This window comes from Podarcis pityusensis (genome assembly GCF_964106645.2).
Source record: "Podarcis pityusensis genome assembly, chromosome: 14".
Classification (NCBI taxonomy): Eukaryota; Metazoa; Chordata; class Lepidosauria; order Squamata; family Lacertidae; genus Podarcis; species Podarcis pityusensis.
In genome coordinates this window covers 25,811,258-25,828,192 of record NC_138039.1, presented here as the reverse complement: position 1 = coordinate 25,828,192, position 16,935 = coordinate 25,811,258, and the positions used below count along the sequence as shown (strand labels likewise).

Genomic DNA, 16,935 nt, shown 5'->3' with positions numbered 1-16,935 from the left:
GTCTCTTTGGAGGGAGCCGCTTGGGGGTCTCTTGGTGTGCCTTTGTGCGGGGGCAGCTTGGGGGTCCGGGAGGAGGAGGAGGAGGAGGCTGCACAGAACAGGGCTAAACTGGCAAGAATTCCTGAAGCACAGCTGTCCTGCACATTGAGAGGCCTTCTTGCTGCACAGTATAGTGGTTAGTGGAACATGTTTTTGAAGTGAAAATTACAAAGCATATAGAACAAGGGGAGCCAACGCGCTCCCTTACAGATGTTTGTGGACGCCAATTCCTTTTGGCTCCATGTAGCCTGCCTGACCCATCTGGGATGTTGGGAGTTCTTCCAGTTGAACAACATGGGGGGCACTAAATTGACTACCCCAATATGGACGAACAAATCTGGCCTTGCTAGACTTTTGGAGTTCTTTTGAGTGTGTCAACAAACACATGGATCCTGCATACTTGTATTTTCAGTAAGACTTTAACAGACGCTTGCCAAAGGCTCCTGAGCAAATTTAGCAGCCTTGGGGTGAGAGGACAGCTCTTCTTTATAGGTCAGGAACTGGTTAAACAACACAAAGCGGAGAGTAGGAATAAACCTGCAATTCTCAGAGGGGAGGGATTCTCTCCTCCCCCAACTCCTACAAGGCAAGGGCCTGCATTGGTGCTGGTGCTTTTTAACTTCTCCCTCTGGAGGTTGGAAGGAGCAGCCACCTTAGATGCCGTTTTGGTGTGGGGGTTTTTTTTTGTGTGTGTGTGTGTGGGTATATAAAAACCAAACTATAATGTGCAGCACCCTAAATGGTTCTCTCCAGGTTTGGTGAATGGGCAAGAAAATGGCAAATGCTGCCCAATGTAAATGTAAATTGATATGCAAAGAACAGAACAAAACTATGCATGCTGCCATGGTTATCAAGGAAATACATATGGAATACTGTGTGCAGTTCTGATCTACCCCACCGAGTTGAAACACCTTCATGCAAGGAAAGACAAATATTGGTGACTCTTTAGTTTGGAGGGGAAAGGCAATTAATGAAATGGACTGGACTAGATTTGGGATAGGTGAGAGGAAGAAACTGCACATAATCGGTTGTGATGGGGATGCAGAATTTCACAGGTTCAGAGGTGGGATTCAACAACCACAGTTGCAGGAGGCAGCTCTTTCCCTCACCTTGAGGGTCTCCTAACTGTCTGGCCTGTGTTCGTGGCCCAGCTAGAAGGTTGCTCTGCTCTTGCACTCTTTGTTGGTGTTCCATACCTACAAGGGAAACCAGTTGTTTTCTAGGGTGCCATTCTGTTCTGGATTCTTTTGCTCTGGACTAGGTGACCCTTGGGTACCTTCCGACTCTTAAGATTCTATGATTCTATGGCTCATGAGGAATGTTACACAGACAGAGGCCAAATCCTTGTTCCTGTGCTGCAAACATCAAACCTAAGCAGTTTTCTGGAAATGTCGTTTTGAACAAAAGGTATGTGGACAATAAAGCAGGTTGTTCTGTTTATTCCCCACCAAGCAAAAAGGAGATAAACTTTTTGGCCTGCCCTCCCCTGCCCCCTTTAGGCCTCTGCTGTGTGGGGCGAGGGAAGCAGCAGGAGCAAGGCCCAGGCAGCAGGCAGCTGCTCTGGAATGCCCCCAGAGGGGCTTTGAGGGAACAGAGCAGCCCTTCTCCTTCCCTTGACCTATGGAGCTCAATGCCATTGGGCCGGGGAGACACTGGCTCATGGATGCTGGCGGAGGAGCAGAAGCCCAGCTCCAAAAGGCTGGAAGAGACTCGGCGGTGGATGGAGGACCAGGGCTGGGCACTTTGCCAGTGCATCAGTCAGTGGAAGCAGGACAGGAGCCCCTTCTGAGTCGCAGTTAATGTGGCTTTATTGGTTAGTGCAGGCCCCTCCATTTACAATCATTAGAATTACAGAGAGTTGCACACAGAAATGCGAGGGGAGGGGGGAAGAGGAAACTCAGGACCTTGGATTGTACATAACATGGAGGAGAGGAGGATGGCGGGGGGAGCACTGGGCTCTATTTATACAACATTCAGTAGCAACGGGAGCTGGCCTTAAAGTCCTTCTCGCCGCTGCTGCCTTTGAGAAAGGTCCCCATGAGCATGACGCAGCAGAGGAGGAATTGCGTGCTGGGGCCCCCATGCAGGAACAAGCAGAAGCAGGAGCTCAATGTCTTTCTCGTCATTTCTTTCCTGGGCTCCCCACCGGTCCCTCTGGGTGGGTGGTGGTGGGATTGCTAATGGAGCTCAGTCTGGGTGCATTATAAACAGCAGTTTTTACAAGGTTTGCCGTAGAACGTGAAGAAGGGAGATGCTGAAGCCAGCTTCAAAACTACAAATTTTGGGGAAGGACTCAAGCTGGTTGGGTGGGGAAATTGGGGTTGTGGAGAGCAGATCATTGAGTAACCATGGGGTGGGGAGGGATGTGGGGGAAGATATTCCCCTGAAGTACTTTCTCCTCTGATGGAGCAGTGGGTCTAAATCCCACTGGCCCCTGCTTCAAGTTTTAAGATAGACACATTCATAGGTGGGTTAGCGCAGCAGCTTGTCTGTCCAGGCCCAGGGACCCACCACCTCTGCTGCTGGGCCTGAGCGTACATGGCTTGTAGGCACTGGTCTCTGGCTGCTGCCTCATCACAAGCCATGAGGGCAAGTCCAAGACGCAAACCACAATGGATAAGCTCAACAGGAAAGCAACAATTGGGCTTGCTGGGCCCCTTCCTGCCGGGCAGGGAGCTGGAGCATGGAACTGAGCCCCTGGAGGCTGCAGAACCAAATGCCAGGGGGAAGGCAGGAGGGCAGGGGCTTGTCTATCATCTGTCAAGCTTACTGCATTTAGAAATGTGATGTTTACCCTGTGCCCTGAAACCCAGAAGCCTTCAGTGTGGTGATGGCAGCTCACAGTAAAAATATTTTAAACACACACACACACACACACACACACACACACACACTCACACAAAGTAACATACACAGTTCCAATAAAAGGTCAGTTCCAATTACAACCCAAAGAAACCCAAAATAAATATATAGACAAGTGACCAGAAAAATAGTTCCTATGGGATTCTCCCCAGCTCCACTTTTTCTTTTCTTTTTTCCTTTTTTGCCAGTCTGATGGCAGGAACAATTTAGACCAGCTAAGAGGGCTGAGCACATTCTTTCCTAGACCAAGAGCCACACCCAAAGACTCTGTAAGCCTTTTTCAGAGCTTGCCCAAAGCTTCACACCCATGATTTGTGACTTCCCAAGTGTGCTCTGCCCCCTCCCTCCCTGTGGCTACAATGTGCTGGGACATCAGCCCTGGCTTTGCCAGCAGCACAGAGGACGAAAACGGGGGCCCTCACTGGCTGCTGACAGCTTGAAGGGCCTCTAATGCTATGTGCAATAGCTGCAAGGAGAATGGCAGTGCATGCGGGGAGCTGGAGGAAGAGCCTGCAAACACCCCCTTCACTTGGCTTGGCCCTCAGTTCTAGCAAACGGGAGGAAAGGATGTCCTTGTATGTGTAGCAGTGCCAGCTCCATCCCCAGAGGGATCCAGTCCCCACCCACCTACCCCAATTTCCCCCCCTTCTAGCCACTGTTTTGCTCACAGGGAAATACTGGGACTTTATAAACATGATCCTCCTCCAAGGGGCAGAGTCACTTGGCAGGGGCCAGCTTCACCTCTGGCACTGCTGAAGATGCAGTATTTGGCATATTCTGACTGCAGAGCTGAAGGGCTTCTCTGCAATGTACTCCTTGGTGCGCCAGGCTGGAGTCTTTTTCCAGCACAGCTTTGGCAGAGTGTTGGGGGGCAAGCAAGCCGGTTTCCACTTTTCTGTGTCATCATCTCCTCTTCCTCCTCCTCCTCCCAGCTCAGTTCTCACTTCACACCTGAGAGGCTGAGGAATGGTGTCTCTCTTTCTCTTCCTGCTCTCGTCCTCCTTTTTACTGGTCTCTTGTGCTGCTTCCATCTGAAGCTACCCCGTGGGCTAAGTCGGACAAAGTTCTGGAGGTCTGACCCTGCAGAAGAGCCCTCAGGCAAGGAAGCGGGGAGGGGGGGGGCAGCGCTTTCGCAAGCAGCATCAAAGCAGCTGAATTATTCTACAGCAATGACGGAGGCAGCAAAATAAATCTGGAAAAGTGAAGCAGCTCCCAAGAGGGTCCCTCCACTCCACACACATCCAGGCATGATGGACACGTCCTGGGCATGGTGGCAAACAAGAGCCATGTGCAGGCAGCATGTGCTCAGCAAATCCAGACCACATTTGGGACAGGAAGGAGACTTGCGCTGTGAGTAGATGGATCTCCCAGTGCTGCATGGAGGGGGGGTGGGGAAGGCGGATGGACGGATGAGACGCGCTGCTGCAGCCAGGGGGGCCTCAGAACTCGATCTTGCATGCAGGAAAGGACTCATCCTGCATCACCACTGTGCTGCTGCTGGCCAGGACCATGATGCTTAGCTCCTGCTGCTTCTCGTGGGTCTGTTGGTACCATTCCCGGGTCACTTCCGTGTCGTGTGTTGGGATGAGAGTCACCTGAGGAAGCACAAGAGACAGGCTGGGAAGGGGTTTCCCTGGTGCTCTGGCCAATCACAGCAGGGCCAGGAAACAAGGCAGCTACATCTGGCTAATAGAGCATCCCTTGCAGAGGCAGAAGGAGGTTTGCTGCAGGGTTGGGTCAAAGGAGCAGGCTGGAGCTAATTTTTCCAGCAGCTGGAGCAGATCTGGTGGAGGTGAGTGGGCCTCCCTCTTTGGACTTGGCTCAGAATTATTCTAGGCCAAGGAGAGGTGGCTGGGTGGGCCAATGGAGACAATGCCTTCCTGGCCAGATGAGACCAAGCAGTAGCTGAGCACTGGCTTGCCTGGTGGCTTGCCAGGACTGACTTAGGCAGTTTCCCTTCAAGTGAACAGTTCTTGTTGCACTGAGAAGTCATACTTTGCAGAGAAAGTAAGCTCTCCATGAGCCATGCTCTGCTGTAGCCCTTAGGCATGCTTGCAAACTCTCGCCCTCTCCTCCCCCCACTGGCTCCACAGAGAAGCCAGCCCAGCCCATACCTGCAGGTTCTCCCCCCACTGGGCCTTCCCTTCCAGGAGGGCGTCCAACACTGCGCGACTGGGCTCCCCGCTGCCTGGGTCGTTGCCGCTCATGACGTAGTAGGAGGCCCGGACCCTCTTGAAGAATTCCTGGTCCGTGTTCTTCCCACTGCAGTGATTGGGGATGTAAGCCAGGTCCACATAGATGGGGGGCCCAGGGGGCACAGAGGAGCTGCTTTTGGGGTTGCTGGAGACTTAGGGAGAGAGAAGAGGGAGGGGACATTAAACCAGCTGGTGGCAACTGAGCAGGGTAGTTGCCATCCCATCAGCTCCTGGTGAAAATGCCCCAACTAGGGATCTCTCACATAACATCGTTCTTTTTTTAAAAAATAGTAAATTTTATTAATATTTTCCACACAACAAGAAACAGAAAACGAAAAATAGCAATACACAAAACACAAAAACAAACATATGAAAAACAAATCCAAAACTTACAAATTAATAGTATAAACACTAAAAAGGAAAACAAACGTTGACTTCCACCAATCCCACAGCACCTCCTTTACCTCTCATTGTATCTTCCTGTTTTCCTTATCATCTCTATCCCAGCATCTAAATATATATCCCTCTTTCTTATCCTTTCACTTCACAAGGTTATTCCAGACTCAGCCAGGTTTCTGTCCTCGAACCTTGTCTTTTAAGGTATTTGTTTAGGTACTCCCATTCCTTTTTCACAACACTTTTTAGTTTTTGTCTTATTATATCTGTCACTGTCACTTATCTGTCAGTGATCCCTCTTGCTGTTCTGGCTTCCGGGATTCAGAATATTTTTTTCCTTATTTTCAACCTCCAAAAACTAGGTGCATCTTATAGAGCGAAAAATGCGGTACCTTTGTTTTGCCCATTTAATCTTATTTTCCACCTCTTTATTAAATTAGTTAATTGGGATTGTAGAATTTTTATATTTTGGATTATACTCTCTTGTTTTGGATTTTTCAACAATTCTTTTTCGTTCTCCCTTATCTGTTTATTTATTTCCACAATATCATTTCCTTTACCCTTCCTTATTCTCGCCATTTGTTGTATTCCAATTCCTCTCATATAGGCTTTACTGGTATCCCAAATGATTTTCCTATCTGTCCCTTGTCTCTTGCTAATTGCGAAAAATTCCTTCAACAATTCCCTCATTTTATTCACCTTTTGCTCATCTCTCCATATCTCATCATTCATCCTCTACCTCCCTCATATGTTTTTTATGTGTATAGTAACTGGATTATGATCTGTGAGAGATTTGTTCAAAATCTCTGCTTTTACCAGACTCAAGGTCAATTTTTTTTGAGGCCCAAATTGCATCTATTCTCCCTCCCAATTTTTTATCTTTGGAAAAATAGGTAATATCCTTTTCAGTGGGATGCTTCAGTCTCCAAGTATCAAATAAATTAAGATTATCTGTCAGCTGAAAAAACGATAATGGTAGTCTGCCTGAGTTTGATTCCCCCCCCCCCCGGGTTCTATCCATTTTGATAGATATAACTCCATTAAAATCTCAAAATTATCTTTCCATTCTCAAGTTCCCAAAGCTTTTCTTCCAATTTCCTCTAAAATTCAGATTTATTATTATTTGGGGCATACACTCCTACCACAATTATCTTTTCTTGATTTATTTGTATTTCTCCTGATGAAAATGCGCCAACTAGGGATCTCTCACATAACATCATTCTTAACATTTCTTCACATCCCACAACTGGCCCACTTCAGCTCCTCTCTTTAGAATGGAAAAGTCAAGGAGCCAGGAGAAGCTAAGAGAAAAGCAAACTGGAATACACTGGGAGAAGCTGATCACGCAATAGTGGCCAAATTGTTGCCCCCCCAGATGCCACTGGACAGCTCTCACTGCCATTTACCTTTGCCAGTGTGACTGGGGCCCAACAACAGCCTGAGGGCATGACTTCGGTCCTCCCTATGCAATCACAGCCCACTTTGCCCAGTTCTGCAAAGAGGTGTTCTACTGGGAGCCCAAGGACCACCTTCCACTTCCAGCATAGCACCTCCTGCTGGTGGAGGAAAGGATCAGCTTCTGACTCTTTGGAGCAAGTGAAGGGGCCTCCCTCCCCCCTCCACACAAACAAGCCTGGCCCTGCCTTCTAGGGTTCTCTGAGATTCCATCCTTCGTCCAATGCGTTTATAGAAAGGCAGACTATTATAGGGCCCAAGACAGAGCTCCACAGTCTGAATTACTGCCTAAGAAGAATCCTGTAGCTGCAGTAGGGTCAGGCCAGAGGAAGTTCATCACAGTCCAGCACTCTGCTCTCCCCTTGGCCAACCAAAAGCCCCAAAGGGAAGAAGCCTCCAAGCAGAACGTGAGCACAACAGCAGGACTCTCCCTGCTTGCAGTCTGCAGCAACTGGGTCTCAAGAACCTATCACCTCTGACAGTGGAGGGCTCACCTGGCTGGTGATCCCTTTGCATCTCTGCCTGAGATCCCTCCAGAGAGATTCCCCCTCATAATAATGTATTTGGTAATAGCCACACCAGAGTGCAGCGTTTCAGAACTGGAGACAGTGTATTTTCCATCAGGAAAAGGTAGGCCTGATTTGTCATTCATGCCCAAGATTAAATCCACAGGAAGTGCTTCTGGCAATCTTTGACCCTAAACCAGGGAGCAGAAGTAGCACATCCTGGTTCTGGGAAAGTCTCCCCGACTTTGGGCAGAAGACAAATGGCTTGGCAACCAGAGCTGACAGCACAGACGCCCCCACAATTCCCACCAAGAGGGCCAGGCCTCTGCTCAGTCTTACCTGGGCTGGTTTTGATGCCGTTGACAAGGTTCTTGCCAGGGTTGGGGGGACCTGTCTCTTCTCCATGGGCCTTCAGGGGCTTCTCTCTCTTGGCCAGTGCTGGCTTTGGAGGCCGGTCTGGTGGCTGTTGCTTCAAGGGGGTCGGGGACCATTTCTCAGGCTTCCGGGCAGGGGAAGAGGACTTGGGCTTGCCCAGTGGCTTCCTCACCCCTTTGTTTTTCTCCTTCAGATCCTTCTTGGATATTTTGTCAGGCCTGCTCATGTTCTGATCATTGAGCAGCACCTCAGGGTCCATCATGCAGACATCTGGGTGTGGAGGGTGAGGATGGGGGTCCACCAGGGTGATGGGTGGGGGATCATGACCAGCTCTTGTGCTGCTGCTGCTGCTGTGATGGGAGCTGCCCACAGCTTTGTCGACTGGGAGGAAATCGGCGTCTTCGTCAGAGTCCATGGCCGCGTCAGCTGTGATGGAGGGGCACTCCTCTGTTTCTGGAGGGACATCCGAGTCAGACTGGGAGGTGCCAGAGTCACTTGCGGAGGTGGGAGGAGTTTCTTCTGTTGTGGCAGGGGGTTGCCTATGGCCACCAGGGATGGAGTGTGGCCTTCCTTTCACAGAAGGGTGACCTTCAGCCTGGGAACATTCACTCTCCTCTGATGAATCTTGAGGACTGGGATTGATGAACGATGGGGACAGCTCTCCCTTCCTTTGCTTATACTCACACGAGAACCTCTGCCCGTACTCTGAGGTAGCTCCCAGAGATGGCTCCAACTCATGGGAGGCGTCACCATGATCCTCTGCTTGGCTGCCATGCTGGGCATCTGGAAAGAAGGGCGGGAAAGCTGGCTCACAGCTCAACAAGGAAGAGGGACGGCTTTGTCTCTCACAGTCCTCCTTCTCGTCATCCTCCTTCTCCTCCTCGTCTTCCTCCTCGTCGTCCTCCTCACTCCTTGTTGCCCCTGTGAGATGTGGCCCACCATGGAAAGCAAGGGGGCTGAGGCTCACCTCTGTGGGCCCGTTGGCAGTGGCAGCTGCCTCCTGCTGGCAATGGGGGGAAACAGCCAGGATGTCAGGGAGGGGAGTGGCTGCTGGCCACTCTCCAGGGCTTGGGGGCTGCTGTGTGCAGCTAACTGTGCAGCTGGTCCTAGACTGCTGAGTGGGCAGAGAGGGCAGGCCCAAGCTGGCAGAGGCATCTCCTCCCATTTCACCTGAAAACATCTTTGCAGAACCTGCTGGAAGCTGTGGGGACGTGGGTTGCTGTGCTCCCTGGGCATCTGGCCCAGCAGCTGTTCCTCGATAGGGGGGGAACAAGGGGCTCTCACTGACTGCTGGATGTGTTGAGATGGAGCCCCTCAAGAAGGTTTCCTCAGGAGAGCTAGATGACTCCCTGTGCAGCTGCTGCTCTTGGGGTGCCCCAGAGAGAAGCTTCCCTCCTCCTACTGGGAACGATGAATCCTCACTAGAAACCTTTTTGGATACCTCCAAGTATTCATCTCTCTTGCCCTTTTCAAAGGGGTCAGAATCAGGGATGCCAAAAGCGAGGGATTTGTCCCTTAAGTGGGACGAGAAATGTGCTTCGTGCCGGAACAGGATGGATGGCTGGTGCATGCCCAGGGAAGAGAGTTCAAAGCCCGAGGAAGAGCAATCCAGTCCTTTCGTCAGCAGCGCTGGGCCCTTTGGAGGGTCCTTCTCTTTAGCAGCAGAACCAAAGCAGAAGCCTTTGGAGTCAATATCAGCAAAGCCTTTCCCTATGGAGGCCTCTTCCTCTTCTTCTTCTTCCTCCTCCTCCTCCTCCTCTTCTTCTTCCTCCTCCTCCTTTTTGGAGAATGGCTTGCTTGAGGCCCACTCCTCCCTTTCTGGACCTGCAAGGCTGCCATAGGCAGCAACATCCTCAGCCTTCAAGGCTCTTCTCTCTGTCTGACTCTCCTCTCCCAACAATGCACCATAGGATGCTCCTTGCCATGTCACTGACAAACAGTTCTCCTTCTCCAATCCTGAAATGTCTGCATAGGGTTCCTCTTCCCTCTCGCTGGCTGGCTTCAGAGCTGAAGGGGGCTCCCCTGGGTGCTTGGATTCCTTTTCAGACTTCTCCTTGGCCCCCTTCTCCAGCTCTGAGTCGCTGGTGCTCTCTTCTCCCCTTCTGGCTTGCTCATAGTACATATCCTTGGGCAGGGAGTGCTTAGGAGAAGGAGACCTTTGTTCCTGGCTGATGTTTGCATCTGGAGGGTGGGCACCTTCAATGTAAAGAGCTGTCTCCTCCTGCTTCAGCACGCCTGCCACATCAGTGTGGGAGGTAAAGCCCTTGTCCCCCAGAGAGGCTGCAGGCAGGGAGCTCACCAGACTTCCTGGCAGAAGAGGTGAAGAGTCTGCAAGGCTCTCATCAGGCTGTGGGTTGTCCTGGACTGCCAAGCTCTGTGGTACACTGGGCTTCTCTGCTATCTGAAGAGGATGGCCCTGGGCATGGACCTCTGCATACTCAAAGGAGGGCTCTGCTTTGTCCTTTGGGGAAACTGGAGACGAGAGCTCTTTCTCAGTAGGAGTGTAGAGGCAAGACTCTTCTTCCTTGGAGGAGATGGGGTAAAGGGTTGTCCCTATCTTGAGACCCACATCTTTTCCAAAGTGGCCAATGCTAGACATGACAACATTCTCATAGATATCTGCATAATGGAAAGTCTTCTCATGAGGGTAAGGAGTTGCTTCTCTCTCTTCCCCTTTCCCAAGAGTGTCAACTTTGGGTTCACAGAGCCCAGACGGACTGGGAGAGTCTGTGGTGCTGAACCAGGAGTGATGCTCTGCTTGGTCAATGGAGATTGTGTCCTGCAAAGGGGTTGTGAGGTCTCCACTTCCTCCAAGGTGGGTGGACTCACTCTTCCCTGGCTCCACAACTGCAGGGGCCCTGTCTTCCTGGGATCCTACTGGACTCAGCAGAGCTGCCCTCACAACCTGCTCCTTTTGGCTTTCCTCTGAGCAAGTGTGAGATTCCACCTCAGCCTCCTGCTCTCTGTCCTGCATCTCTTTGGGATCCCACTTGCTTTTGTAGACATCATCACTCTCTGATCTCCTCTCTGTGGTTCCTGATTGGAGTGTGGGCACACTTTGGTCTACTGCAGGGGACTTTCGCTGCTCTGGTGCAGATGCTTCTCTCTCTTCCAAAGCAGGAGGCTCCACCACAGAGCTGGGCCATGGCTCTGTGGCCACTTCCTCCTCAGCTTGCCCAAGCGGGGACTCCTCCCTCCACCCTGTTGTAGGTGGAATCTTGACCTGGTGTGGAGGGGACAGTATGGCCCATTCCAGGCCGGATGTTGACACACTTTCTAGCCCAGAAGATGGGGGGCTTTTGGAGCCAGGCATCTTGGATTCCTTTGTGTCCATGGCACTGTGTTCAGCAGCTGCTTGTGGAAATGCCTGTGTTTGGTCAGATGTTGTTTCTGGCATCTGCTGGGCCACAACCTTGTCACTCACATGGGGAAAGCGATTCTCAGGAGGTGTCTCTTGCTTCAAAGTGGCAACGTTTTCATGGAAGTGCCTGTATCCTGAGTCCCAAATGTCTTTCGTGGCCAGTCCAGAAATGTCATCTTCAGACTCGGCCACAGAGTGAGAAATCACTCCCTCTTCAGTCATGGGAGGAGCCTTTGTTTCATGTTTTTCTACTTCCTCATCCAAGAAGGTACATTCCCCTCTTTCTTTCCCATACTTTGGCTTTTGCTCTTTGCATGGCACTTCCTTCATCTCCTCTGGAAACCACACTTTCTTCTCAGAGTTTGTGTCTTTCAGATAAATATCTTCCATTTCTGGAGATTCCTCTTCTTCCTCCTCCTCCTCCTCTTCAGTATCCTGCTCCTCTTCCAGCAACCGACAAGGCCCCATCTCCTCAGAGGAGACTTGCGAGGGCTCCTTCTCTAGAACTGGGCTTGGTTCTGTGAAGCTTGAAGACTTTGAACCTGGACTTTCTTTGGGGGAAGGTCTTGGAGATGGTTCTTTGATGGGCTCTTTTTCAGCTAAGGATACGGCTCTGGCATCTTCCATAATAGTGTCTGCAGAAGACATCGTGAGGGTGGCATGACTGTCTTGGAATGGATCCTTCCCATGGAATGAAAGGGAACTAAATGAATTGTCTTTGGCCAAAGCTTCAGATGTTTTGCTTCCAAAAGGGCTCTGCTCTGTGTAAGCCTGGTAGCTCATTTCAGGAGAGAATTGTTCTGTGAACACGTCTGATGAGGACTTCTGAGCAGGGACCTCTTTTGTAGACAGAGACTGAGCATCAGGTTGAGAACTCTCTCCTGTGAACAAGTGCAAAGAGGTTTCTTCACTAAGGCTCACAGAAATGTCGCTACCTTCTGGGGAAGTGTATTTGATAGCAACTGCGGGGGGTCCCTCTTGGCCTAAGCTGCGCTCTGTGAAATGTAGGGCATTCCCATCTTCTGGCATTTTTTCCATGGCAAAATCATCTGAATATTTTGCTTTCCCAGGAGTGTCTTCAATAAATGGGAACACCTTTGCTTCCTCTGGTGAAAGCGGTTTTGTGGGCACTTGCGAAGAACTCTCACCAAAAGCTCTATCGGAAAGTTCCTCCCACCCTTCTGGAGGAGGAATTTCAGCCGCAGAGAAGAGCACCTCATGGGCAGGGCACTTCATGCTTTCCTGGGAGGCTTCCTCGGTAGTGTCTGCTCCCTTCAGTGGAGAGCCCTCTTTGGGCTCTAGAAGTGTGTCTTTGGTGAGAGGATAAAGGTCAGAAATGTCCAGGGTCTCTTGCTTGTGGTAGAAGCTGATGGCCAGCTCCTCTTTCTCAAGAAGCAGTCTCCGATCCTCACTCTGGACAGGTGCAGATTCTGATGCAGCCACACTTTCTGGGACAGGCTTGTCCTGAAGGACAGCTGATGCCTCTTTCTCTCCAGAAAAGATCCCCTCAGTAGCAGCAACCTCTCCTTCAAAAGCCCTGGAGATCTCAGTGGCTTTGCTGGGACTTCCTTCTTCATCCCATTTCACAGGGGCCTCAGAAGACTTGTCAAACAGCTCAGCCTCCACAGTGTCCGATTTCTCCTCTACAGGGGACTGGTGGAAAGGTGTGTGCCCAGCGCTGGTGGGGCCCGACTGGGTGGGAGATGCCATCTTGACTGTGCTGTCATCAGGGCTCATGCACCGCTCTTCAGCCTCACCAGAGCCTGCAACTACCTGCAGCAACTGGGCTTCTCCGTCAAGTATCAGCACGGCCTCTTGGGATCCTTCCACTGGCCCTCCTGTTAAACCATCTCCCAGGGGCCCTTGCTGAGAAAACAAAGGTGCATCATAATGACCCTGCGCTCTCCAAGGCTTCTCAATATTTGGTGTCTCATCTTCTTCCTCCTCCTCCTCTTCCTCCTCCTCCTGTTCTGGTTCCTGTTGCTGCTGCAGGCCCTTTTTGCAGGCCTCAAGCCTTCTTTCACCTTCTGCTTGTATACGGAAGTCTTCTGGAGGTGGAGACTTGAAGCCTTTGTCCTCCTCTAGTGAAGATGTGGGAGAAATGGTGCCAGCAGAGGGAACATAGTCCAGACCTTGGGTAGCCTCTGTTCTAGAGGAAGGGATGCTGTTCACTGTATCCAGCAGCAAGGAGCTTTTGCCAGTATCCTCTGTCTGCGGTGCTGTTATCGAGGCAACAGACTGGTCCTCTGCAACAGAGGTGGCGAAAGAGGAGAGCTTGTCACACTCTGTGATGGATGTTGCTGAAGAAACATGCTCCTCTTCTGCCAAGGGGGCAGCCACAATGTTGGTGGGGTAGGCAAGGACTGCAGGGTCTTGGCCAGCAGCTGCCATGGCCTGGATCCCGTGGATAGCTTCAAAGGAGCCGGTCTGGTCTGGCACCGCAATGTCAGAGGAGCTAATATCTGTCTTGAGCTGGGGCAGCCTCTCCTCCTGCTCATCGTGGATCTCTTCATCGGAGATGGTCTGCTCTGTCTCTGAGTAGCCAGGGATGGTCTCATCCTGGATGTAGGAGATGTGTTCTCCAAGTGGGGCTGGAGCGCTGCCCAGGCAGGATTCCTCTTCCTCCCCCTTGCCCATTCTTTGCTTCCCAGGCAGTTTGCTTTCCTCCTTGGCCTCTTTTTCTTTCCCTCTGGAGGGAAAGAGGGGACTTTCTGGCTGCTGGAAGAGAGAAAGCTCACTCTTCTCTGCCTCTTCCCTTTTGGCCTCTGCAAGGGGCTGTTCAGTTCCTTCCAGCTCTGCCTGTTCCAATCCCTTGTCTCTCCTGTCCATTTGCCTCTCTGCCTGTGTCTCCATCCACTTCATTTCCAAAGCAGAATATTTGTCTTCCGAGCAGTCACCGGAAGCCCGCATTATATATCTCTCTCCTGCTTCTTTTCCGGAGACTTCTGCTGTTCTCTCAAGGGGCTCCCCCAAGGCTGCTGCTCTCTCATCAGGTCTTTTGGGCATTTCCCCTCCTCCCTCCTTGCCCGTTTCCTCCTCTGTTGCACCTTGGGACCAGGAGTCTGGGCCACTGACTCCTTCTGGGATCAGGTCTGTCTCCTGAGCAGCCACATCACTAAGACCCTGCTTTCCTGCCTCTCCTTCTGCAGGACCAGGTGCCTCTGGAAGCCTGGCCTGCTTTTCAGCCTTCAGCTCCTCAAAGTCCTTGGTGAGGTCTTCTGGGGAAGACAAGACCAGCCTGTGCTCAGCCACGCCTGCTGGTTCTGGGGGCTGGCTTGGTGGCTTCCTGGGCACAGGCAAGGCCTTCTTTGGCTCTCCATGGGCAGCGTCCTTCTCAGCTTTGCTGCGAGCTTTCTCCGCTTTGATCCGACCAGGAGCTTTTGCCTTGTACAAAGTCTTCCTCACTTCAGGGGTGAATGACTTCAAGTCTGGCTTTGAAATCTTTTTCAGCTCCGGCTTGGCTTCCTTCTTTTTCTCTTCTTTCTTTGACTCCTTCCTTTCCTCTTTCTTCCCATCGTCTTTCTTAATCTCCTTCCTCTCTTTCTTGATCTCTTTCTTCTCCTTGTCCCTTTTCTCCTCCAGCTTAGACACTTTCTCCTTGAGGTGCTTCTTGCCCATTTTGTCCTTGCTGTGTTTCCTTTTCTCTGCTTTGAGGGCATCACTGGAGTCCATTCTTACTTTCTCTGCCTTGGGGGGCTTTTCCAGGGGCTCCTTGGCCTTCTTCTCTGTCTTGGCCTCTTTGAGGACCTCGGACTTCACCTCCTTTGCTCCCTCCTCACCACCTGCCTTGGCAGCTGCCGGCTTAGAAGACTTGAGGCTCTCCTTGCTGTCTGTCCTCTGCTTGATCTTGGTCTGCTTGAGTGCCAGGGTGGGAAGGCCAGAGGCAATTTCCTTCTGCGTAGCAACAGGATACTTCAGGAAATCCAAGTGCCTGAGTTTCTCAAGCCCTTCCAAAATCTTGTTTTGTGGTGCATTCCCAGGGAACAAAACTCGCACTATTTTTTCCGTTGGACTTGCTGGGAGCCACACAACCAAGGCGGTGATGGAGGTCAGGTAGGGTACAGAGATCTCCCCTTCCTTCCCATTGGCCAGAATGATGCCCGTCTTGGCCTTGCTGTTCCCAGCCCACTTCTGCATGAGGAACTGCATTTCCTTGCTCTCCTTGACTGGGTTCAAGACATACATGTCCAGTTTCCCAACACCCATTTTGTGGAACAAGGTGATGGGCTCAATTGTGTTGCTGACTACCCTGTAAAGGGGCTCTGGCTTCACGCCCAGCCTGTTGAGGTACTGCAGGGTCAGGCTAGCCTCCTCAATGCTTCTCTTGACCTTCATGGAAGACTCGGGCATTTTGAGCTTCTCAGGGACATTGAAGAAAACCACCCCAAGCTCAGGGGAGATGAGATTCTTCATCCAGTCACTGTAGTTGGTGGAGCCCTGAGACTGCTCCTCGTCCTGCTCAGCGATCTTCCTCTGCAAGAGACCATTGATGCCAGGGAGGTTATCGGCCCCAATGTGGGTCAGGAGAACAGAGTCAATTCTGTCCAGGTGCCGCACCAGCTTCCAGAAACAGGACTTCCTCTCTGAACCACCATCCACCAGGATGTTGAACCCATTGACGGCAAAGAGCGCTGAATCCCCCCTCCCTCCAGGGAAGATGTAGCAGCAGGGCTTGGACAGCTTGAGGAAGCCCCCTGAGGTTGGGGGTTCCAAGAGGTCAAAGGGAGATGGGACATCCACTGTCTCAGAGACATACTCGGCAAACTCAGAGATCCCATCCATCTCTGGCAGAGTTGGGTCAGGGTTCAGTCTCAGACTGAGAAGGTCCTGGAATCGGGGGTGTCCTAGGTTGCTCCAATCTCCCTCTCCCAAGCACGACACAGTCAGGGAGGCCTTGGAAGCTGGATCTGTGTTGCTGAGAAGCTGGGCAACCTACAAGAGTCAGAAGCAGGCAATAGTCAGAAGCACCACAAAAGGTCCTTGACAAAAAACCCCAAAATGTCTTCTTTAGTCAAATCCATGCAAGCTCAACCTTTAACTAGAACTGCAAACCTACCAGTCAACCTATGTAACTAACTATTGTTCTTGGGTGGCCAGAGGTGTCCACCAGATGTATAAATAATAGCATCCTGGAAATATGTTACTCTGGAGACTAATAATCTGAAAGGGGCCTCTGCAGGAAATCGAGTGTTTCCCAAGCCTACAATAAGACAGGAGTTGGAATGCATGGTGAATAAAGTTCTGGTAATACATCCTGAATGCCTGGGAAGATTTGTAACGTGTACAACAGTAGTAGCAGCAATCCTCATTTAAGGTGGTCCCAAACTCAGTCCCCATGACACCGCGGGGTGTTAATCTTAGGCAAAGGATTTTCCAAGACAAGCTGTGAAAAAAGACTTAAGCTAGGACTAAAAAGAAGACAACAGCCTGAGGATGGCCTCCAAAGCCACCTATGTCAGCCAGATTCCTACACATACAAATCCCAGATTCTCTACCCACCCAATTTACCTCTGGATCTGCAAGGATCTCAGCAAATTTCTGGTAGGTGAAGGTCCCAGCCTGCAGGATCAAATCTCCTTCTTGGTCTGTGCTCTGTCCACAGAGCACTAGCAGCTTGTAGGCAGAAGGGTCACATATCAAGGAACGAACCTGTTTGCAGCAGGAGAGACAGTTTCAGCTCCTGAGTTTTGGACTTGCAGAAATGCTGCCCTCACTCGGATAATGCAAACAGCCATGTCTGATGAAT

General features: G+C 51.1%; 1 protein-coding gene and 1 long non-coding RNA gene across 3 annotated transcripts in view; both read right to left on the bottom strand.

The window, feature by feature from the left end:
• Positions 1 to 1,822: 1,822 nt before the first annotated feature.
• The window catches only part of MAP1A (microtubule associated protein 1A), a 36,320-nt gene continuing 21,207 nt past the window's right edge, over positions 1,823 to 16,935 (bottom strand). For both annotated transcript variants that reach the window (XM_080980145.1, XM_080980146.1), the window contains 4 exons: positions 16,698 to 16,838; positions 7,793 to 16,121; positions 5,016 to 5,248; positions 1,823 to 4,496 (listed from right to left, as the gene is read on the bottom strand). In XM_080980145.1, the coding sequence (XP_080836271.1) occupies positions 4,341 to 4,496; positions 5,016 to 5,248; positions 7,793 to 16,121; positions 16,698 to 16,838 (8,859 nt within the window). In that variant the 3' untranslated portion in view covers positions 1,823 to 4,340. The remainder of the gene's footprint in view (positions 4,497 to 5,015; positions 5,249 to 7,792; positions 16,122 to 16,697; positions 16,839 to 16,935) is intronic.
• LOC308462508 lies at positions 5,383 to 7,781 on the bottom strand. The gene is made up of 2 exons (XR_013979188.1): positions 7,428 to 7,781; positions 5,383 to 5,606 (listed from the first exon to the last, which is right to left on the bottom strand). It is a non-coding gene; the product is annotated as an uncharacterized lncRNA (long non-coding RNA).